The 25,201-nt window shown below is 43.4% G+C and overlaps 1 protein-coding gene across 1 annotated transcript in view; it reads left to right on the top strand.

Annotated features, from left to right (window-relative positions):
- Positions 1-24,697, top strand: part of suclg2 (succinate-CoA ligase GDP-forming subunit beta) — a 131,686-nt gene extending 106,989 nt beyond the window's left edge. The window contains exons 10-11 of the mRNA XM_052526740.1: positions 15,925-16,045; positions 23,350-24,697. Coding sequence (XP_052382700.1) covers positions 15,925-16,045; positions 23,350-23,465 — 237 coding nt within the window. The 3' untranslated portion in view covers positions 23,466-24,697. The remainder of the gene's footprint in view (positions 1-15,924; positions 16,046-23,349) is intronic.
- Positions 24,698-25,201: the final 504 nt, after the last annotated feature.

Below are 25,201 nucleotides of genomic sequence, written 5' to 3' on the forward strand. Positions count from 1 at the left end.
CTGGACAATCGAAACTACACCTAAACTATACTGAAACTACACCCGAACTACACATAAACTATACTGGAAACTACACCTAAACTATACTGAAACTACACCTACACACACCTAAGCTACACCTAAACTACACCTAAACTATACTGGAAACTACACCTAAACTATACTGAAACTACACCTAAACTATACTGAAACTACACCTAAACTATACTGGAAACTACACCTAAACTATACTGAAACTACACCTACACACACCTAAGCTACACCTAAACTACACCTAAACTATACTGGAAACTACACCTAAACTATACTGAAACTAATTTCACAGATAATAAGAGTTAATCTACAGACAAGATTAAATTGACAATAATCTGGTGAGTGACAATATTAGGTCTATCAGTTATCAAATTGTACATGAAGAGATGGGCACATCTTATTGACAGATTCAGGAACAGGAGCATTGCTTTATCAAATCTTCCTTCACATGTACATGGGCCACATGGAGGTAAAACATTTTGATTTCTATATAGTATCTGAAAGAGCATATTCTGCCATTTCTATGACAACTCATAATAAAATGTAAATATGTTATTCTGTCGTCAATGGATGAATGGGTGATAAAGAAACAGATAGAAACTGGTAGTGGTGCATGTGACTGGTAATGGTGCATGTGACTTCAGTTTTGGTTAGCCACCAAGTACTTGCTCAATGGCTTTCCATATCTGCTCAAAGTCAAAACCAGGCCATGGGGTGAGTGACTGTCTGAGACTGTGGATTTGAGACTCATGGCGCCTTACATGGGCAAAGGCAGCCATGTGACCATAGACAATTTCTTCACATGAATTTCCCTGGCAGACAAGTTGATTGCAAAGTAGATTAGCCTGCTCGGGAACAGGGAACAAACAAAGGCCGGAGCTACCCCCCTCTGCACAAAACAACATACACACGGTGGACAGATGGAAAATAAATAAGTGTTTGCATCCTCAGCACCATGCATCCAACTGTTGCCATCGGCAGTGACCAGAAGAAGATATCAGAGATGGCAACAGACTACAATTGCACAAAGGTATAGATCTCTGCCATATACAAATAACCTTTCCATCTGCCAATCACCAAATACAGTGCATTGGGAAAGTATTCAGACCCCTTGACTTTTCCAAATTTTGTTACGTGACAGCCTTATTCTAATATTGATTTAAAATGTGTTTTTTTCCCATCAAGCTACGCCCAATACCTGATAATGACAAAGCAAAAACTTTTTTTTTTCATTTTTGCAAATGTATTTTTTTTTAATTAAATAAACATATTTACATATAGACCCAGTCAAAAGTTTGGACACCTACCGGTACTCATTACAGGGTATTCCTTTATTTGACTATTTTCTACATTGTAGAATAATAGTGAAGACATAAACTATGAAATAACACATGGAATCATGTAGTAACCAAAAAAGTGTTCAACAAATCAAAATATATTTGAGACTCTTCAAAGTAGCCACCCTTTGCCTTGATGACAGCTTTGCACACTCTTGGCATTCTCTCAACCAGCTTCATGAGGTAGTCACCAGGAATTAATTTTAATTTCTTTCCTTAATGCGTTTGAGCCAATCAGTTGTGTTGTGACAAGGTAGTGGTGGTATACAGAAGATAGCCCTACTTGGTAAAAGACCAAGTCGATATTATGGCAATAACAGCTCAAATAAGTAAAGAGAAACAACAGTCCATCATTACTTTAAGACATGAAAGTCAGTCAATATGGAAAGTTTCTTCAAGAGCAGTCGCAAAAACCAACAAGCGCTATGATGAAACTGGCTCTCATGAGGACCGCCACAGGAAAGGAAGACCCAGAGTTACCTCTGCTGCAGAGGATAAGTTCATTAGAGTTACCAGCCTCAGAAATTGCAGCCCAAATAAATCCTTCACAGGGTTCACGTAACAGACACAACTCAACATCAACTGTTCAGAAGACACTGCGTGAATCAGGCCTTCATGGTTGAATTGCTGTAAGGAAACCACTACTAAAGGACACCAATAAGAAGAGACTTGCTTGGGCCAAGAAACACGAGCAATGGACCGGTGGAAATCTGTCCTTTGGTCTGATGAGTCCAAATTGGAGATTTTTGATTCCAGCTGCTGTGTCTTTGTGAGACGCAGAGTAGGTGAACGGAGTATCTCTGCATGTGTAGTTCCCACCATGAAGCATGGAGGACGTGGTATGGGGGTGCTTTTCTGGTGACACTGTCTGTGATTTATTTAGAATTCAAAGCACAGTTGACCAGTGTGGCTACCACAGCATTCTGCAGCTTTATGCCATCCCATCTGGTTTGTGCTTAGAGGGTCTATCATTTATTTTACACCTCCAGGCTGTGTAAGGGCTATTTGACCAAGAATGCGAGTGACGGAGTGCTGCATCAGATGATCAGGCCTCCACAATTACCCAACCTCAACCCATTTGAGATGGTTTGGGATGAGTTGGACCGCAGAGTGATGGAAAAGCAGCCAAAAAAGTGCTCAGAACTCCTTCAAGACTGTTGGAAAAGTTTTCCAGGTGAAGCCGGTTGAGAGAATACCAAGAGAGTGCAAAGCTGTCATCTAGGCAAATGATGGCTCCTTTGAAGAATCTAAAATATTACATATTTTGATTTAACACTTTTATGGTTACTACATGATTCCATATGTGTTATTTCATAGTTTATGTCTTCACTATTATTCTACAATGTAGAAAATAGTCAAATAAAGGAATACCCTGTAATGAGTACCGGTAGGTGTCCAAACTTTTGACTGGGTCTATATGTAAATTCTGGAGCTCTGTCAGAGTGACCATCGGGTTCTTGGTCATCTCCCTGACCAAGGCCCTTCTCCCACATTTGCTTTAGGAAGATTCTTGGTGGTTCCAAACTGCTTCCGTTTAATAATGATGGAGGCCACTGTGTTCATGGACCTTCAATGCTGCAGGCATGTTTTGGTACCCTTCCCAGATCTGTGCCTCGACACAATCCTGTCTCGGGGGTCTACGGACAATTCCTTTCTACCTCATGGCTTTGGTCCCACATTTGACATGTACTGTCAAATGTGGGACCGTATATAGACAGGTGTGTGCATTTCCAAATCATGTCCAATCAATTGAATTTACCACAGGTGGACTCCAAATTGTATAAACATCTCAAGGATGATCAATGGAAACAGGATGCACCTGAGCTCAATTTCGATTCTCATAGCAAAGGGCCTGGATACTTATTTACATAAGGTATTTATGTGTGTCATATTTAATATGTTTGCAAAATTTTAAAAAACCTTGATGGGGTATTGTGTGTAGATTGAGGACATATTAGGCTGTAACGTAACACGATGTGGAAAAAGTCAAGAGGTCTCAATACTTTCAGAATGCAGTGTATTATCCCTTTTATTATGTTGAATTTACAGTATTATTATTATCATATATAATTCTAATCTTTTCTATTCTATTTTATGTGATAGGTTGGTGTGGATGCACTGGACCAGATGGCTGGACTGTACTCTGTAAAATGAGGTACTCGCAGCTGGCCTGTTGCGGCATTCTACAACGTGCTCGACATGGCTGCTATCAACACACACGTGTTGTACAAGCAATGCCTTGACAAGACAATCAGCAGGAGAGATTTCATCATGGATCCGGCATGTGAGCTTCAAGGCCCATGAAAACTGTGTGGAGTGCAGCCGAAGCTGTGTGCTGTCTGGACCTGAAGCATAAAGAGAAGACACGATTGATTCATGTGTAAAACACGGGTCTAAGGTTACAATACAGCGTCCGATAGAATCAACGGATGACTTTTTATATCTTGTCATGAATATATTACCACAAGTTTTTTTTTATGCAATAAGCCGTTACTATTGTTCATGCACTGGTGCTTGTCTTTAGGAACACAGCAAATGAGTTTACCTGCACACCTGGCTGGTTATAATATTCTCCTCATTTTAGTTTCTACTTTGTCAAAAGAAGCTGTATCTGGACTTTATTAGTTACTTTATTATTTACTAACTCTAATACTAATTGAATCTACAAATAAAGTTGTTCAAATGGATTACACTGTAATGTTTTTCTATTTTTTCTAGGACTTTGTAGAGTTATACAAACCATATCCTTGACTCCATCTAAACAAATAACTTGTTTTTTAGATGCCTTGGCAGCAGCTAATGGGCATCCGTAATAAATACAAATAGGCTGAGTGGTAGATCTCGGCTTGCATTTTGACTCAGAAAGTGGTGATGTTGGTTAAGGTGGACGACAGAAGTGAGTGCAATGGGGCGATAGTCATTTAATTAAGTTACCTTCGCTTTCTTGGGTACAGGAACAATGGTGGACATCTTGAAGCATCGTTAACAAGTGTGCGTTCTTAATTGGTGGTTGCATTCTTTCACCGCTACGATGAGCCTGTGACTATGTTTACGCATATCAAAAGAATGTAGCTAGTTCAGTTGTTAGCTCCTGAAGTAAATGTTACTGTGAGGTGTAAATGATATGATTTCATTTGTGTGGGTGCATGCCTGAACAGTCTGTAGGTTAGGTTGGTAATATATCCAGACCTGTTGTTTGTCACTCACTGATATGACTGTCTTTGGCTGAGGCATGCATACCTGTCTGTCTGCCTGGCTGCTTCAGTGCTGTGGGTTAAAACGCCCAGTTGTTTACCCATTAGCAAATGCACTTCACTAAAGAAAAGTGGTGTGTCTATGCAAGCAGAGTGATAAAAAGAAGTTGGAGATGATTTGCCTTGCAAAACAACCCAGCTGCCATTTATGGCTCATTGTCTCCCAAGATCAGGTGCAATCTGAACTGGAATCATTTGGATAATTGACCTTCTGTGTGCATACATTAGAATAAATTAAAATTTGATTGGCCATGTAGCATTATGAACAAAGTAGGAATGTTGGTCTGTTATATTCTGTGCTGGTTTGTTGTGCTAGGTCTCGGAGGTGATTATGTATGCCATTCCCTGCTATTATGCATTCCTTCATTTTAATAAAGTAATTCTCGCTCGGAGCTGAGTTGAGCAGAGCACCACTTTGCTGGCTGAGCTCTGCAATGATTGAAAGGAGAAATATCTGAGGATTGTGTATAGTAATCACTGTTCACATTTAACAATGTCTGTGCGCGTACTATGTGTATGTGTCTGATAGTTTGAGGGGTTTGGATGTGTGTGTGGCTGTCTGTGTGTCTCCCTTTCCAGTCTAATCTTAACAGCGCTCACGCTACCCTCAAACAGTAGTGCTTTAAATGGAGCGATACTGTGTGTCTGTATGCACACGTGGCCCTGCATATCTCTGTTGGCCCCTTCCCTTGCTGATCGACAGCCATTAACCCTTGCTGAAAGGGTTGAGGAATATTTATGTCTGCCTGTCAGCGGTGACATGCGGCCCTCGGGATGAATAATATGGCTGCTGTACAGTCTCTGCCTTTATCACCGCACCATGGCAGCTACATCGTGTGTGTGAACATGCACAAGATCCTGGGTTGAGCAGCAGGAAATGAGTTCTACATCCCTGACTGACATCTGACAGTGTCCCCTGCCAGTGCTGGTCTCTGTGCTCCCTTCTCTCGCTCGTGTGGCGTCTGCCTGCTGCCAGTCTCCCATCTTTCATTGCCTTGTCTTTCTGTCATCTCGTCCCCCTGTTGCTCACGCTCACTCTTGTCCTCTTACCTGACCTTTTTTCGGTCAAGATTTGACCTCCTATGTGTTTTCCACCTATTCTCTGTCTCACTACTCTTCTCATACTTGGCAAACTTGAGCACTTTTTTCACTTTCACTCTAAATTGCTTGCATTCTCCCTCTTTAGGACCACGTATTGACAGTAGATAGATTTCCCATGAAACCATTCTAGTGTCAAATGACTAAATCTCCAGCCTGGATTACTGATGGTAAATTGGACTTTTGCTTTAGAGCCCTTCTTGTTGTGGATTTTTTTTTCTGCCCTCCCATCTGATTAAAAAACTATCGGTGGCAAACGCTGAGGGACGTGACCGAGTGCAGGGTCGTTCGACAGACCGACGGCTCCATCAGATATGCCTCTGTGTTTTAATAGTCACTTCAAACTCAACAGCAAAGACACGATCCAACACAGCGCACGCCACCATCTCCATAAAAAAGGGATAGGTGAAGTGCACTACAAAGTGCAATTCAGTCTTTTCCAAAGTCGGGTTCCAAACTCGATGAGGCCCCCAGGGCTCCTTGCGAGCACTCGGTGCCTGGTAGCATAGAGAGAATATGAATGATGTGACCTGGGAAACAGCAATGGGATGGGAGAAAGCTCTGCTCAGAGGCTGGGGTTGTTGGTTCAGTCAGGGTGGGATGGATGGGGTGCAGAAGTACATGTGTGAGCATGGAGGCCAGCAGCTTGCAGACATGAGCACAAATTGGAATTGGTTTATTTGGTTTTTCTAACACTGACTTAACGAGAAACTTAATGAGACACTAAATGAGACAATCCAATGTCATCAGGAGCATTTATTCCACTTCTGTAGATCAGGCTGTCTACATTAAACAGCCCCTATTGTGTCGATGGATGAAATGCCATTGTTAACGCTGTGCTTTACATTTAACTTCGCCTTGATGTCTGTCCCCTACCACGACCTTCAGAAAACTGTCTCTTGTCTGTACGCTGCAAACTGATAGAGCACTTGGTAGTTTAGTGCCATGTACATTACTCATTGACTGAAGGATTCAACAAGTGAAATAAAAATATGAATGCATTAGGTTTTATAACATTATACAACTAGTTTGAGTGTGTGTGGGTCTGTGTGTATGAGTGGTTTGGTGTCTTTTAAATTTGTGGTTAGCGTCTTGATAGCTGCATTGTCTTGGCCATATTGGCGAGTGTGTTGAAAAGTGTCTGAGTGATAGGATGACTTGGGAGATGGGTTCACCGAGAGCCAGCTGTCACAGTTCACAACACTTCACAACACATCTCTCACAAGAGAGATGGACCTTGAGGCGGAAATGACTGGCTCCCGTATCAATTCACAGGGACACTGTTGTCCCCCCATCCCCCGCATCTCCACCTTCGCCTGTGCCTCCCCTGGCTTGCTGCAAACCCATTTCTACCTTGATTGTTTTTTTCTTCAGCATAGAGAGAGTGTGCTGGTCAGTCACGTGGCAACAGGGCCTGAGGAACAGAAGGACATGGCCATCTTCAGATCTCGCAGCATAGAGAGCTTTTCAGGACAGCAGGATGTGTCAGGAGATGGAGAGAGAGAAGGACATATTGTATAGGATAGGACATTGTTTTTCAGAGTGGGTTGGTTTGTGCTATGTCACTGTTAGGTCATATCAGGGCTCAACAAATTGTTGACATTTATATTTCTTGATACCTAGTGACGACCAATGCAATGAATGGTTTCTGGATTTGTCATGACATATGGACAGTCACCTACCTGGTTCTTGAGTATTCCAGGAAAATAACTTGGGTATTCCAGGAAAAAGACATGGATTTGGAAGAAACGAGAGAATGGTCTTTGATACAGAATCATACTACTTCTACAGCTATTTTTATAGCTACATTTTCTATACTTTCACACATACAAATATCTTCCGAATGACATTTGCGCACACATTTGTTTATCTAAAGCTTTACTAAGAGGGACAATGTTTGCAGTAAAGACTCAGTAAAGCCATCTTTCCCTGTGTGTCGGTAGAGAAGCATCTCCCGTCCATTGATCACGTAGGTAGCCAGCCGTCAGTCACTGAGGGTTTCTTAAAATGAAGTGAAACTTTAGATGGCGGTGTCAAGATGTGTTTGTGAGCAGGCTTTCTTGACATAATGCTTCATCTCTTTCACTTTGGGCGAGGAGGAGCTGTCATGCTTCAACAGCCCGGATAATTATTTCCCTCTTATCCCCCTCGCCAGGCCCAATCCCAGCCTTCAATAGCATCCAGGCCTGCACGACACGTATACCCCCGCATCTCTATCTCTCTCTATCTCTGTCTGTCTCTCTCGCCCTCTGAAGAGTAGCACACCAGAGGGAATGGATTTGCAGAGAGGAAAATAGCCCTTAGATTTAATAAGATGGTGCCAAAAGAGAAAGCCAGGAGGAGGATACAAAGAAGAACTACAATCAAATGGACGGTCTTATTGTCCAGGCCAAGTGTGCTGTTTGTAGCGCTATACACAAACGTACATATGCTATTTAATATCCATGCTGTGCACGTGTGTTGTATGACTGACCATGTATGTGTTTTTTTGTCCTCAGAAGCGACAAGTCATTTTTATGTGGGTTCAATCGGTTATTTGGGATAAACTGGGAGCTCCATTGATGTAGTAGGGAGGACTTCTGGTTTATATGGTGATTGCTTCACCGGGTTCTCCAATAGGCTAAGTAAGAGCTTTCAAACTATTGCTCTCACCTACCTGTGGGAAGGTGGTGGGGACCTAAATAGAACTGGGCCCAATACCACAGCTGAACTGCTGATTCATGGTAGATCATTAGTGCCTGTAGGCCCTGTCTTCGTTTGGAAAGGCTGCATGTTAACCGTTAGCCCCTGTTTTGGGTGGTGCAGCCCCGACCTGGACTTGCAGGCCTGTCAGATGAGGCTGCTTTCACCAGATAAAGCAGAACAATGCCCTTAATAGGCCACAGAGAGACCAAGGATTTCCAGATGTTTCTGGACTATCTGCTAGGCTACAACAAAAGAGATGCGTTTCCTCTGACAGATTAGCAGTGGTCAGCAGGGGTACACTGCTGTTAGTGTGAAGCACAGTGCTAAATGTGTGTCGGAGTGATAATTCAGCAGTACACACTAACCACAGGGATGCTGGCGGCAGACAGAGGAAATGCAATTATGGATGGCTGGTTAGTTAGTTAGTTCAAATTAGTGCAAGAAAATCACTTTTTAGGTGTTGAGAGGTCTATAGGGGAGAAATATTATGGTTTCTCATGTCTATTTTGTAGGTACCATGGGTTGTTTTGGGGATGACTTGTTGGGTTATAATGTTGTGTATATACCAGTCATTCATCCTCATATTGTGTTGAACATGAGGCATAGGCATAAAATATGAATGTGTTTTATAAAATGCATTGACACTGGGGATTTGCAGTTCCTCTGTCTGTCAGCGTAGAGTCTACGAGGCTACATTTCATCCAGTCTTAAATTCAGTTCCTCTGTCTGTCAGTGTAGAGTCTACGAGTCTACATTTCATCCAGTCTTAAATGCAGTTCCTCTGTCTGTCAGCGTAGAGTCTACGAAGCTACATTTCATCCAGTCTTAAATGCAGTTCCTCTGTCTGTCTGCTACATTTCATCAGTCTTAAATGCAGTTTCTCTGTCTGTCAGCGTAGAGTCTACGAGGCTACATTTCATCCAGTCTTAAATGCAGTTCCTCTGTCTGTCAGCGTAGAGTCTACGAAGCTACATTTCATCCAGTCTTAAATGCAGTTCCTCTGTCTGTCAGCGTAGAGTCTACGAGGCTACATTTCATCCAGTCTTAAATGCAGTTTCTCTGTCTGTCAGCGTAGAGTCTACGAGGCTACATTTCATCCTTTCTTAAATGCAGTTCCTCTGTCTGTCAGCGTAGAGTCTACGAGTCTACATTTCATCCAGTCTTAAATGCAGTTCCTCTGTCTGTCAGCGTAGAGTCTACGAGGCTACCTTTCATCCTGTCTTAAATGCAGTTCCTCTGTCTGTCAGCGTAAAGTCTACGAGGCTACATTTCATCCAGTCTTAAATGCAGTTCCTCTGTCTGTCAGCGTAGAGTCTACAAAGCTACATTTCATCCCGTCTTAAATGCAGTTAGCAGGCTGGATAATGGAGGCTGAAAAGCCTGTTTCTACTGTGAAGCTCTTTCGCAGTTTGATGTGAAAGAGCCTTGACGGTATTGGAGCAGAGGCTGCTATGATCCTATTATGTGAAGTTTGAATCATTCACTGGGCCAGGTAGAACTCCTCATACGTTACAGGCATCAAGGTTCCCAAAGGATCCCGTTACAATAAACTTTATTCCTTTATGCTCTGCTGCAAGCAAATAAATCGCCTATATTTATCCTAGCTCAAATGATGAGGCTACAGTATCACAGGGGCAATTGGAGAGTAGTACAATGTATGTTATTGAATTGCATCCGAGTGGATTTGAATTGATCTTTGTGTGATTTTGGGTTGGTCAGAGTTTGAGTCCGAGCTCGAATCGACTGGATCACATGTGAGATTGACTTTTGAATGGAGAAGGGATTGAACCAAAGGGATTGACCCTAACATTCCTTTCTGCTATTAATCAGTGTGACATTTAAAGAGCCAGATCTACGGTGGAGAGGCTCTGTGGTTCTACTGCAGCTCAACGTCTCTAAAGCCACTACAGTATGTAACCAGTATGTCGTCAACCGTTTGCAGAATGGCTCCCGCGCGTCATCCAGGTGCAACACATTGGTGACGGAGGTGACACCTTACCCCCTCACAGTATAAAGGTCATTGAAGCTTGATGTGAATGACATATTTACAGAGCTTTCTGAATGTGGTGTTGTCTTCATCCATTTCCTGAACACTGAGGATACAAGGAACTTAGAGAGAGTCTTTTAGACCTCTGCTCATGGCGGTGCTGTGTGACAGCAGGTGGTTGATCATGTGTGCCTAGTCTTTTAACTCTGAGACGATACATTGGAATCATGGCTAGTGATCACACTTAACCAAACATTTCTCAAAAACTGTGTTGCAACCGTTGAAAGCCTGTTTGGTGAAAGTTGAACTCTTGAACACGGGCTAGGGGGCTGCTCTGTTTAACATGTTTTTGAATGACAAAACTCCACCGAAGTGAAGCCAACTATTTTTTATCCTTATTTCTATAAACTGCTTTTACTTGCATGCGGGCATACATAAATTATGTCTCATGTATCATTTATATACATAGATGTTAATAGGACACTCGTGAATGGGAGAAATATGGTGCTACTGAATAGAGCTGGGATTGAAGAATGTGCTGCTGATGGCAACAGAATAGGGCTTGTACTGAGCTTCAGAACCAGCATCTTAATATTTATTGCCCCCCAGTGGTGAGGAGACAGAATAGCAGGACATTCACCAGTTTTACCCCGCGCATCCCTGTGTTGTGTTCTGTAAATCAGCCTCAAGCGCTGATGGGAAACTTCAATCACTCTGTGTGTCGCCAGAAACCGGCTGAACCACATGGTGAAGGAAAGATTCATTGTGAGATGTGCTTGTCTTACTGAACATGATTTTTATTGAGTTTGATTATCTACAACAGTGCTGTTACAGTATGTACAGCACTGTAATCACACCTGGGAGCCACCACGGTGGTCCACAAGTCAGATCATGGGCATTGATTGGGCTTCCTTGAGTGACATTGTATAAAGTTAAACTTGAGTGTAATATGTATGTTGATGTGTAGATATACCTTTCCTAGTGTGGTGTCCTTGGAGTATAGATAGTCTAATGAGCTACAGGGAGAAATCAATGGCAGGGCTAAGGTTCAACAGAGCTTGGAGTATTGACAGATCTCACCACCAGAAGCCACAGCGACCTCTGCCTGTCTCTCTTTCTGTCTTTCTCTTATCTATTACTCTCACTGTCTTTCTAGCTTGCTGTAACTCTCCCTTTCTAGTGCTCTCTCTTCTCGCTCTCCTCTCACTCTCTCCTCTCGCTCTCTCCTCTCGCTCTCTCCTCGCTCTCTCTCCTATTGCTATTTCGCTCTCCCTCCTCTTGCTATATCGCTCTCTTCTCGCTCTCTCTTCTCGCTCTCTCCTCTCGCTCACTCTCTCCTCTCGCTCTCTCCTCTCGCTCTCTCTCCTATTGCTATTTCGCTCTCCCTCTTTCTATCTCGCTCTCTTCTCGCTCTCTCTTCTCGCTCTCTCCTCTCGCTCTCTCTCCTATTGCTATTTCGCTCTCCCTCTTTCTATCTCGCTCTCTTCTCGCTCTCTCTTCTCGCTCTCTCTTCTCGCTCTCTCCTCTCGCTCTCTCTCCTATTGCTATTTCGCTCTCCCTCTTTCTATCTCGCTCTCTTCTCGCTCTCTCTTCTCGCTCTCTCCTCTCGCTCACTCTCTCCTCTCGCTCTCTCCTCTCGCTCTCTCTCCTATTGCTATTTCGCTCTCCCTCTTTCTATCTCGCTCTCTTCTCGCTCTCTCTTCTCGCTCTCTCCTCTCGCTCTCTCCTCTCGCTCTCTCTCCTATTGCTATTTCGCTCTCCCTCCTCTTGCTATTTCGCTCTCCTCTCGCTCTCTCCTCTCGCTCTCTCCTCTCGCTCACTCTCCCCTTGCTATCTCGCTTGCTCTCTTCTCGCTCTCTTCTTGCTCACTTCACTCACTACTCTCGCTCCTCTCGCTCGCTCTCCTCTTGCTATCTCGCTCCCGTTCTCTCTCCTCTTGCTCACTCTCCCCTTGCTATCTCGCTTGCTCTCTTCTCGCTCACTTCGCTCACTACTCTAGCTCACTTCCCTCACTACTCTCGCTCCTTTCGCTCGCTCTCCTCGTGCTATCTCGCTCTCGTTCTCTCTCCTCTCGCTCACTCTCCCCTTGCTATCTCGCATGCTCTCTTCTCGCTCTCTTCTCGCTCACTACTCTCGCTCGCTCTCCTCTTGCTATCTCGCTCTCTTCTCGTTCCTCTCATTCTCTCTTGCTATCTCGCTCTCGCTCTCTCTCCTCTTGCTATCTCGCACTCGTTCTCTCTTGCTGTCTCGCTCTCGTTCTTTCTCCTCTTGCTATCTCGCTCTCATTCTCTCTCCTTTTGCTATCTCGCTCTCGTTCGCTCTCTTGCTGTCTCACTCTCGTTCTCTCTCCTCTTGCTATCTCGCTCTCGCTCGCTCTCCTGTTGCTATCTCGCTCTCGTTCGCTCTCTTGCTGTCTCACTCTCGTTCTCTCTCTTGCTATCTCGCTCTCATTCTCTCTCCTCTTGCTGTCTCACTCTCGTTCTCTCCTCTTGCTATCTCGCTCTCGTTCTCTCCTCTTGCTATCTCGCTCTCGTTCTCTCCTCTTGCTATCTCGCTCTCTCTTGCTATCTCGCTCGCTCTCGTTCTCTCTTGCTATCTCGCTCTCGTTCTCTCTTGCTATCTCGCTCTCATTCTCTCTTGCTATCTCGCTCTCGTTCTCTCTTGCTATCTCGCTCTCGTTCTCTCTTGCTATTGCGCTCTCGTTCTCTCTTGCTATCGCGCTCTCTCTCTCCTCTTGCTATCGCGCTCTCTTCTTGCGCTCTCCTCTCACGCTCTCTCACCTCTTGCCGCTCTCTCCTCTTGCGCTCTCTCTCCTCTTGCGCTCTCTCCTCTTGCTATCGCGCTCTCTCGCTCCTCTTGCTTTCGCGCTCTCTCTCCTCTTGCTATCATGCTCTCTTTTCTCTTGTTATCACGGTCTCTCTTGCTATTGCGCGCTTTTTCTTGCTCTCTCTCTCTTGCTATCGCGCTCTCTCTCATCTCACGTACTCTTCTCACTCTGCTCTCGCTCTCTCTCCTCTCACGTACTCTTCTCACTCTCCTCTCGTGCTCTTTCTCCTCTCGCTCTCTCTACCTCTCTGTGATTTTGTCTGATTGTAATGCTGTAACTGGGCAGAGGCAGTGTCAGGATTAGACCAATCTGCTGTCTGTGCCTGGGGCGAGAGCTACCTAGGGCCAAGGGGAACACACACTCACACCTCCAGGCTGTGGAGATGACATCTACCTTTAGAAAGGAACATTCAGGCCCTGCTTCAGATCTCACCTACAGTAGCAGGTTGTAAGGCAGACAGTGAAATTGTTTTATGCAAGTTTGGACCAATGAGACTCTCTCTCACACCACCTCTCACTCACTATAGACAGAATGTTCTGTGGAGAAGCAATTTTGTCTGTGCGTGTGTAGTGCATGTGTGTGTCTTTGGCATGGCTGTCCCTGTGTTATTGGTTATGGTACTGGCTCTAATAGTGTGGTATCAGTCACAGATGACAGTGATGAACAACACCTCCACCTGAGGACTGCTTCTCCTTGGAGATTGACAGCTGCTCCACATTAATATGGCTGTCTGACGAACACACACAAACACACACCATGTAGTGTGTCCTCAAAGAGGACATATTCAATGGCAAAAATATAGAATGTTGTCTGACTTGAATCCAGGAAAAGCACACTCATCAAATGGCAATACAATTCTTGAACCAATATGTTGTATTCCAGTGTTCAGTCTATACACTGGCTTTTTTTAGTTACATATGCAGATCTCAAGAATGTGACCCAAAGAGATTGGATTTGGCCCAAGAAGAGTGTGTAAACATCATTAACTCACACACGCACACACACACACACCATTCACACACACAGTGGCTCTTACAGATTAGAGATGATAAACAAACATGCATGATTAATCCTCTGCTCACACTCAACTCTTCACACAACTGCCCTGAGTAATTACTGTTGTGTTTTGTTAGTGTAATTACCCTGCCTGGCCAGACATCACACAGTCTGCCCTGAGTAATTACTGTTGTGTTTTGTTAGTGTAATTACCCTGCCTGGTCAGACATCACACAGTCTGCCCTGAATAATTACTGTTGTGTTTTGTTAATGTAATTACCCTGCCTGGCCAGACATCACACAGTCTGCCCTGAGTAATTACTGTTGTGTTTTGTTAATGTAATTACCCTGCCTGGCCAGACATCACACAGTCTGCCCTGAGTAATTACTGTTGTGTTTTGTTAGTGTACTTACCCTGTCTGGCCAGACATCACACAGTCTGCCCTGAGTAATTACTGTTGTGTTTTGTTAATGTAATTACCCTGCCTGGCCAGACATCACACAGTCTGCCCTGAGTAATTACTGTTGTGTTTTGTTAGTGTAATTACCCTGCCTGGTCAGACATCACACAGTCTGCCCTGAGTAATTACCCTGCCTGGCCAGACATCACACCGTCTGCCCTGAGTAATTACTGTTGTGTTTTGTTAGTGTAATTACCCTGCCTGGCCAGACATTACACAGTCTGCCCTGAGTAATTACTGTTGTGTTTTGTTAATGTAATTACCCTGCCTGGCCAGACATCACACAGTCTGCCCTGAGTAATTACTGTTGTGTTTTGTTAGTGTAATTACCCTGCCTGGTCAGACATCACACAGTCTGCCCTGAGTAATTACCCTGCCTGGCCAGACATCACACCGTCTGCCCTGAGTAATTACTGTTGTGTTTTGTTAGTGTAATTACCCTGTCTGGCCAGACATCACACAATCTGCCCTGAGTAATTACTGTTGTGTTTTGTTAGTGTAATTACCCTGCCTGGCCAGACATCACACAGTCTGTTCTGAGTAATTACTGTTGTGTTTTGTTAGTGTAATTACCCTGCCTGGCCAGACATCACACAGTCTGTTCTGAGTAATTACTGTTGTGTTTTGTTAGTGTAATTACCCTGCCTGGCCAGACATCACACAGTCTGCCCTGAGTAATTACTGTTGTGTTTTGTTAGTGTAATTACCCTGCCTGGCCAGACATCACACAGTCTGTTCTGAGTAATTACTGTTGTGTTTTGTTAGTGTAATTACCCTGCCTGGCCAGACATCACACAGTCTGTTCTGAGTAATTACTGTTGTGTTTTGTTAGTGTAATTACCCTGCCTGGCCAGACATCACACAGTCTGTTCTGAGTAATTACTGTTGTGTTTTGTTAGTGTAATTACCCTGCCTGGCCAGACATCACACAGTCTGCCCTGAGTAATTACTGTTGTGTTTTGTTAGTGTAATTACCCTGCCTGGCCAGACATCACACAGTCTGTTCTGAGTAATTACTGTTGTGTTTTGTTAGTGTAATTACCCTGCCTGGCCAGACATCACACAGTCTGCCACAGGTTTACTGTTTCAGTCTTTTCTCTCCCTCTATCACTTTACTGTAAACATTTTCAGATATGAAGACATCAATATGTGTAAGACGAATTGTAGGTGTACTTCATAGGAGAACCCGTTATAAGTTTGAACATTTCCTAGGACTATAATAACCCTCCTGTCCTCCGGGCCACAGGTGGAGGCCATCCTGGTGAACATCTTCGGGGGCATCGTCAACTGTGCCATCATTGCCAACGGCATCACCAAGGCTTGCCGTGAGCTGGAGCTCAAAGTTCCCCTGGTTGTCAGGCTGGAAGGTGGGTACTGTACAGGTGGTGCTACACCCACAGCTCTCTCTACACCTCTACCTACCATCAGTTTGACTAGTCTTTACACTCCCAGCCCACAGCTCTACACCCCTACCTACCATCAGTTTGACTAGTCTTTACACCCTGGCTCACAGCTCTACACCCCTACCTACCATCAGTTTGACTAGTCTTTACACCCCTGGCCCACAGCTCTACACCCCTACCTACCATCAGTTTGATTAGTCTTTACACCCCTGGCCCACAGCTCTACACCCCTACCTACCATCAGTTTGATTAGTCTTTACACCCCTGGCCCACAGCTCTACACCCCTACCTACCATCAGTTTGACTAGTCTTTACACTCCCGGCCCACAGCTCTACACCCCTACCTACCATCAGTTTGACTAGTCTTTACACTCCCAGACGCTAGCGTCCCACCTCGACAACAGCCAGTGAAATTGCAGGGCGCCAAATACAACACAACAGAAATCTCATAATTAAAATTCCTCTAACACACAAGTATTATCCACCATTTTAAAGATAAACTTCTTGTAAATACAACCACAGTTTCCGATTTCCAAAAGGCTTTACGACGAGAGCACACCAAACAATTATGTTAGGTCAGTACCTAGTCACAGAAAAACACAGCCATTTTTCCAGCCAAAGAGAGGAGTCACAAAACGCAGAAATAGAGATCAAATGAATCACTACCCTTTGATGATCTTCATCAGATGTCACTCATAGGACTTCATGTTACACAATACATGTATGTTTTGTTCGATAAAGTTAATATTTATATCCAAAAATCTCAGTTTACATTGGCGCGTTATGGTCAGAAATGCATTGTCTCAAACAAGCATACGTGAAAGTGCAGAGAGCCACATCAAATAACAGAAATACTCATCATAAACATTGATAAACAATACAAGTGTTAAGCATGGAATTATAGATAAGGGTTAGGGTTAGCCCTTAATGCAACCGCTGAGTCAGATTTCAAAAATGCTTTACGGCGAATGCACACTTTGCGATTATGTTAGGTCATCTCCTAGCCACAGAAACCCATACAGCCATTTTCCAAACAAGGAGAGGTGTCACAAAAGTCAGAAATAGCATTAAAAGGAATCACTTACCTTTGATGATCTTCATCTGGTGGCACTCCCGGGTCTCCATGTTGGACAATAAATGTTTGTTTTGTTCGATAATGTCCCTCTTTATGACCAAAATCCTTCGATTTGTCCAGTAATCCGAATACAGAAGGCGCGTGCACTAATTCCAGACAATAAAAGTTAGTAGAAACGTGCCAAACGATGTTTAGAATCAAACCTCCGGTTGTTTTTGTCATAAATAACCCATCATATTTCAACCGGACAAAAGCTTCGTCAATAGGAAAGAGAAACAAGAAAGGCTCGTTCACAATCAGACGCATGGCTGATGAATGGAAATTTCCACTGGCCACTGATTGAAAGTGCTGTATCTCCCTCATTTTTCAGAGTAAAAGCCTGAAACAATGCCTAAAGACTGGCCACATATAGAGGAAGCCACAGAGCTTGTGAACCGGGTCCTAAGTATGCTGGATAGGCTTTCAATGGAAAAACAGCCTTTCAAAATAATAGTACTTCCGGGTTGGATTTTTCCTCATATCAGTTCTGTTATTACAGACATTATTGCTTTTACACCTGCATTGTTTGCTGTTTGGGGTTTTAGGCTGGGTTCTGTACAGCACTTTGAGATATCAGCTGATGTACGAAGGGCTATATAAATAAATTTGATTTGATTTGATTATTGTAACAGTTTTGGACACTGTAGAGTGTTTTCTATCCAAATGTACTAATTATATGCATATCCTATCTTCTGGGCCTGAGTTACAGGCAGTTTAATTTGTGCACGCTTTTCATCCAAAATTCTGAATGCTGCCCCCTACCCTAGTGAAGTTAAGCATACCTTTTAAAATGAGGAAAGGACCGACTACAAAAGATGTGTATGCATCGGCCATGCTAAAATGTCAAACAGGTTGCCTTTTGTTTTGATAGAAAGTGAAATTTGCAGATTGGTTTAAACTAGATACAGTTAACCCCAGATAGATACACACACACACACACACACACACACACACACACACACACACACACACACACACACACACACACACACACACACACACACACACACACACACACACACACACACACATAAATAATAAGAATAGGTCAACCGATTATCATTTTTCAGCGCCGATACCGATTATTGGAGGACCAATGTTTTTGCATTTCTTTGTAATAATGACAATTACAAAAATACTGAATTAACACTTATTTTAACTTAATATAATACATCAATAAAATCAATTTAGCCTCAAGTAAATAATGAAACATGTTCAATTTGGTTTAAATAATGCAAAAACAAAGTGTTGGAGAAGAAGTGCAATATGTGTGCTATGTAAGAAACCTAACGTTTCAGTTCCTTGCTCAGAACATGACAACATGGTTCCTTTTAACATGAGTCTTCAATATTCCCAGGTAAGAAGTTTTAGGTTGTCGTTATTATAGGAATTATAGGACTATTTCCCTCTATAGCATTTGTATTTCATTAACCTTTGACTATTTATTGGCTGTTCTTATAGGTACTTTAGTATTGCCAGTGTATCAGTATAGCTTCCGTCCCTCTCCTTGCTCCTCCCAGGTCTCGAACCAGCAACACAACGACAACAGCCACCATCGAAGCAGCGTTACCCATGCAGAGCAAGGGGAACAACTACTAGAAGGCTCCGAGCGAGTGACCTTTGAAACGCTATTACCGCGCGCTAACTAGCTAGCCATTTCACTTCGGTTACACCAGCCTCATCTCGGGAGTTGATAGGCTTGAAGTCATAAACAGCGCAATGCTTGACACACAACAAAGAGCTGCTGGCAAAACGCAAAGAAAGGGCTGTTTGAATGAATGTTTACGAGCCTGCTTCTGCCTACCACCGCTCAGTCAGATGCTTAGATACTTGTATGCTCAGTCAGATTATATGCAACGCAGGACACGCTAGACAATATCTAGTAATATCAGCTAGTTAACTAGTGATTATGATTGATTGTTTTTTTATAAGATAAGTTTAATGCTAGCTAGCAACTTACCTTGGCTTACTGCATTCGCGTAACAGGCAGTCTCCTTGTGGAGTGCAACGGGAGAGAGGCAGGTCATAATGGGTTGGACTAGTTAACTGTATCCCCTGAGCTGACAAAGTGAAAATCTGTTGTTCTGCTCCTGAACGAGGCAGTTAACCCACCGTTCCTAGGCCGTCATTGAAAATAATGTGTTCTTAACTGACTTGCCTAGTTAAATAAAGGTACATTTAAATTTGTGCCCAAAAATACCGATTTCCGAATGTTATGAATACTTGAAATCGGCCCTAATTAATCGGCCTTTCTGATTAATCGGTCGACCTGTAATATATATATATATATATATGTATATCTTTATTTAACAAATTCTTAGTTACAATGAGGGCCTACCAAAAGGCACTCCTGCGGGGATGGGGGCTGGGATTAAAAACAAACATTTTAAATTAAAATATATGACAAAACACTCATGACAAGAGAGACAACACTACATAAAGAGAGACCTAAGACGACAACATAGCATGACAGCAACACATGAAACACAGCATGGTAGCAACACATAACGTTCCAGTTGCTAGCTGCAGCGAACTGAAAAGACGAGCAACCCAGGGATGTGTGTGGTTTGGGGAACTTTAGTAGACTGTGACTGGCAGAGCGGGTGTTGTATGTGGAGAATGAGGGCTGCAGTAGGTATCTCAGATAGGAGGGAGTGAGGCCTAAGTGGGTTTTATAAATAAGAAACAACTGTGTGTCTTGCGTCGGGTCTACAGAGATGACCAGTTTACAGAGGAGTATAGAGTGCAGTGATGTGTCCTATAAGGAGCATTGGTGGCAAATAAAACCCAGATAAACACTCCCTGTTGTTGGACTCAGGGCTGAAAGAGGCAAATGATTGTGTTCAAATCCATAGCTGGGATTGACTTCCCTGAATAGTGGTGGCAGCATGTTTAGTGTGATCGATACTGCTTTGATCACACACACGTGTTTGTGTTGACTCTGACAATATGTTTTCATGGAAGACACACACAAAAACGTTAATTAGCGGTTTCACTTTTCACAAACATGTCACAAATTGCCTCTGGCTCTCAAATTGGGGATTGGCTCAGAAGTTCATGGTGACCATTGGGTTGAATCAGAGTCCTCATGGCGTTTAATCCTTGATTTAGCTGTGGTCATTACGGCTGGGGCATCATAGAGCGGGATTGGTCAGAATCAATCAGCCTAGCTAGCTGCGCTGACCACAGACCCCATAATGGCAGGCTGCTCTTCAAAAGGATCAGCCAGGATTAACTCTGCCACTTTTAATTGGAAAGCCTTTTTTCTGCATCCTTTGGCCACATGGTGGTTGGCTGTGGAGATGTGGAGTTGAGAATTTTATGCCAGTGGTTGATGTTTTATTAATGGGCTGGCTTTCAATCATTGGACTTTCGTTTATTGATGGACACTGCATGGTTGTCAGGCTCTCCAATGCAGATAGTCATGCCTGATGTAAACACACACACATGCACGCTAAATCTAAATGAGGAACTACTGCCCCCTCTCAGAGACTCTGGCCACAGTGTGTGTGCGAATGTGCATGTGTGGCATGTGTCTTTGTGTATGCATGAGTCTGTGTGTGTGGATAAAAGTCCCTTAAACGCGCCACACGGTCTTGTGAAAAAGGGACTATATTCCCTTCAGGCCATTCCGCTGGCTGGCTGGCTGTCTGTCGAGGCCAGGCTCTCCTTAATAAAGGAGAATGTGGGGGATATAGACGTTTTCCAATGTAATTAGAATGGACTAGTGGTTCTAGAGAGGTCGTGCTGACAGTATCATTCTAGCTTAATCTACTGCTGACTAGCTGCAGACCACACACACACACATCACTGACAGTATCATTACAGCTTTAATAAAGCCATCAGATGCTTTGGTCGGGCCATCACTGTCCAGCCATGGACCACACACACACACCTGTCACATGCCCATTACCACAGACGCATACATAAACTCTCACTCCCTTCTCTCACTTTCTCTCTCTCTCTCTCTCTTATACACTCTAACATGTAGACTTGGGGAAGGAACTATAGTCTCTGAGTAGTTAGAAGTGTAAAATGATAGAAGGAGAGGTATTCCCTCCTTCAGGTCCCAGGCTGTGGCAGTGTAGTTGCCTCAGCAGGACAGTCCTCCAAGGTACAATAGGCCCCTGCTACAGCTTAATTTACAATGATCAGAATCTGCTATAAACTCAGGCAGGGCTGTTGGGGCTCATGGTGCTTCTGGAGCCCGTGTAGCTCTCAGTGCCACTGTTTAGATCCCTCTACTACAAGAGGAGGCAAGCTCCCACCCCAGAGATCCCAGCTGAAGGTACTGGACAGGGCTAGTCATTATCACACACTCCTTGTATTGTATAAGGGAGGATGTATTGACCATGTATGTTCATTCAGTACACTGCAGTTATGTGTTGCATAGAGAGAACATAGTTCTTTATTCCACATAGTAGAAATCAATTATATTCTGTATGATACATATGTTCACCATTCTATTCTGTGTGTGCGTGTGTGTGTGTGTGTGTGTGTGTGTGTGTGTGTGTGTATATATATATATCTATCAGCACCATTGTGAATGTCCTTCCTCCTAGTAGTATAGTATAAAGTGTCTCTTGAAGGGACAGGCCTCTGCTGATGTTTTCTTTAGACCTGACTTTGAGGTCTCTGGCAGCACCTAGTGGCTGTAGGTGAAACTACACCTCCCGTACAGTATCAGTAAGCTGGGCTGCTGCTGTAGACAGACAGACACTGCTCCCTGCCGCTCATTCTGGAACTGCACTCTGCTCACTGACACAAGCTTTCTCCACACACCCTCCACAATCACACATGCAGAGGCACTCACACACACTCTGTGTTTGTTGAACCCTATGTGTGGTGAGATTCTTAGAAAGTCTGTTGGTGTTAGATCTAGGAGTTTCAGTTCCAGGATTCCCGACAGAGCCAGGAACTAAGTATTTTCCTTATACAATATTTGTCTATAATCTTTTCTGTAAAAATATATTTGTATAGCAGCAGAGTGAAGGCCATATGAAGATGAATAGGAGTGTTTCTTGTCTCAGATTGGATTTGTTTATTAGCTGATAACCTCTCCATGACCTCTACGGGAATATGATCTCTGTGATTTGTCAATCCAAATGAAATTTATTTCAGTGTATTGAGCCTCTGAGCGAAAGCAGTGCCCTTTTCCATATAGATTTAGCAGAGGACAGAGAAGATGCTGTTCGTTTAGAAGATGACTTTGGATCCCATATCTGCTGTGTGTCTGCCCAATGCCTTCCCTTCCTCTAATTAGATTACACAATTGATTGCTTTGTGCAGAACTCAAAAAATGTGTTTAGAATGAGTTATTATCTCACCGGACAAAAGCGCTGAAATATTAGGAGTTAAGTGGCGGCGGTAATATAATTCCTCATGAAACTGCTATTGATTAGAACATCCAGGCTCCTGAGATTTCACATATCATGCAATCTTAATTACACACCAGTCAGGAGAGCCGCGCCGACACGCACACACACACACACACATCATAGGGATGTGGAACACCTGCGTTATGTAAATTCCCTCCTCCCTGCAGTACCATTCTCACCTGTGAAATCAGTGAATCAGTGAACAGCACATAGACAGCTGGGCTCTGTTGTTTCTGTGGGTTGGCCTTTTCTCTAAGGGAGAGCAGAGACAAGTTTGTGCGTAAGCTCTCACTATCTCACTATTTTTTCATATCTCTCTTTTTCTGCCCCCCCCCCCTCTCTCCATCATTGCTCTCATGGTTAGGACTGTGCTTTGAGGGAGCCAGTGTAGGCCTCAGAGCTGTAGTGTCTCAGGGTGTCTCTGCATGGCTAGAGCTCCACTGGGGCATGATCAGATCAGCAGAGACCCCGCCAGCTGCCTGCCTGCCTCTCCTCTGACCTCCACTGCAGCCAATGGAACGCAGTACATTCCCTCTGCCCTTTTCAAGACCACTGGCTTTCTCACTCCTTCACAGACACATCTGTTCTATTTCACCAATCTCTTGGTGCACCTGTCATTGGGTTAAGTTCTCCTGTGTTCTGTGTCTTTTTAGTCAGTGGGTGTAGCGGTGTGAGACGCAGCATACAACTCTCTCCTTATACATCATAGACCATTCACTAACGCTGTGTGTGTGTGTGTGTGTGTGTGTGTGTGTGTGTGTGTGTGTGTGTTATAGGGACAAATGTGCAGGAGGCCAAGAGGATCCTGTCAGAGAGTGGACTGCCCATCGTAGCCGCCAATGACCTGGATGACGCTGCCAAGAAAGCTGTGGCCGCCATTACCAGGAAGTAGAGAGCCTCAGCCTTCCATAACACTGACCAGTCCTTTCCCCTCTCTGTTCTGAGCACCCTAGTCCCTCCTAACTCCACCCAAAACCAACCATGCTGGCTCCTGTTCCACTGCACAGGGCATGTACACCAATCCTTCAAATCCCAGTGCAAGAGGCGTCACTACAGTCCCTGGTTTGGTATCCAGGCTGTATCACATCCGGTCGTGAATGGGGGTCCCATAGGGCGGCGCACAATTGGCCCAGCGTCGTCCAGGTTTGGCCGGGGTAGGCCGTCATTGTAAATAAGAATTTATTCTTAACCGACTTGCCTAGTTAAAAACAAAAAAAGAGACTAAATATTCAGCGCATCGCTACGTTTCAACCTCCTGTGTTATCATGATTACCGTAACTGCAATATATCAGGTTGATTTATCATATAGCTTTTATCTATTTTCTGATCATAAAGTTTATACTATATTTCTGAGATTTGTTGGTATTTTTATGTGGGTGACTCTTTCATTGTGCATTCCATTTTGATAAGCTGAGAAACTTAAATCTATTTCTCTAGCTATTACCTTTTCAAAAAAGCAAGAATAACATTGTATAACATTGGTGTTATTGTTTTATTAAACCATAGTAATACAAAAGGAAAGACAAGGATTTTTCAAAGTAAATGACATGTTCCAGACTGCATTTTCAGATGCCACTGTGAAATCATTCAAAAACATATCCCAGTATTCAGGAATGAATAGTAGTGTGTAGCTCACTTGACCCGCCTGGAGTATTAGAGAGCAGCATTTAATGGATTATGATTTAGTGTAATTGTTTATGCGTTGTAGTAGGTGACCTCACTGTTTTGCCTTTGTTAAAATCCGGTTTATTGATGCCTTAAGAGGTCCTTAGTATGTGAAACCTCAACCTCACATGAGTATTACAGTATGTTTGAAACAACTTGTATGAAATGTCAAATGTTGTTGCCCTGTTAACTTTGTAATTCCATGTATGATATTAAAGTAGGTCTACTACTTTAATCTATATAGCAGTATGTAATTTTGATAAATCATCTGTGCCTACCTGATGAGGGTAAAAAAAGGTTTGTGAAGCCAAGCAGCCAACACACTGTCCGTCATATGAATAATGCGGTAGAGATAGTTTAAATGATTTTTATAAATGTGAATGTATGTCATTCAGTTGAGATTAGGTCAACTGTACAGTATGAATAATTGGAGAGCTTAATAAAGGTGACTAAGAATTATCTGTTGATTTATTTGATGCTGTTCGTGCGAATCTGGTTTTAGTTTTTTACCGGGCCTTTAGAAAGTATTCACATCCCTTCACTCATCCCTAATCTGGTTTTAGTTTTTTACCGGGCCTTTAGAAAGTATTCACATCCCTTGACTCATCCCTAATCTGGTTCTAGTTTTGTACTGGGCCTTTAGAAAGTATTCACATCCCTTGACTCATCCCTAATCTGGTTCTAGTTTTGTACCGGGCCTTTAGAAAGTATTCACATCCCTTGACTCATCCATAATCTGGTTCTAGTTTTGTACCGGGCCTTTAGAAAGTATTCACATCCCTTGACTCATCCCTAATCTGGTTCTAGTTTTGTACCGGGCCTTTAGAAAGTATTCACATCCCTTGACTCATCCCTAATCTGGTTCTAGTTTTGTACCGGGCCTTTAGAAAGTATTCACATCCCTTGACTCATCCCTAATCTGGTTCTAGTTTTGTACCGGACCTTTAGAAAGTATTCACATCC

This window comes from Oncorhynchus keta, chromosome 10, assembly GCF_023373465.1.
Source record: "Oncorhynchus keta strain PuntledgeMale-10-30-2019 chromosome 10, Oket_V2, whole genome shotgun sequence".
Taxonomy (NCBI): Eukaryota; Metazoa; Chordata; class Actinopteri; order Salmoniformes; family Salmonidae; genus Oncorhynchus; species Oncorhynchus keta.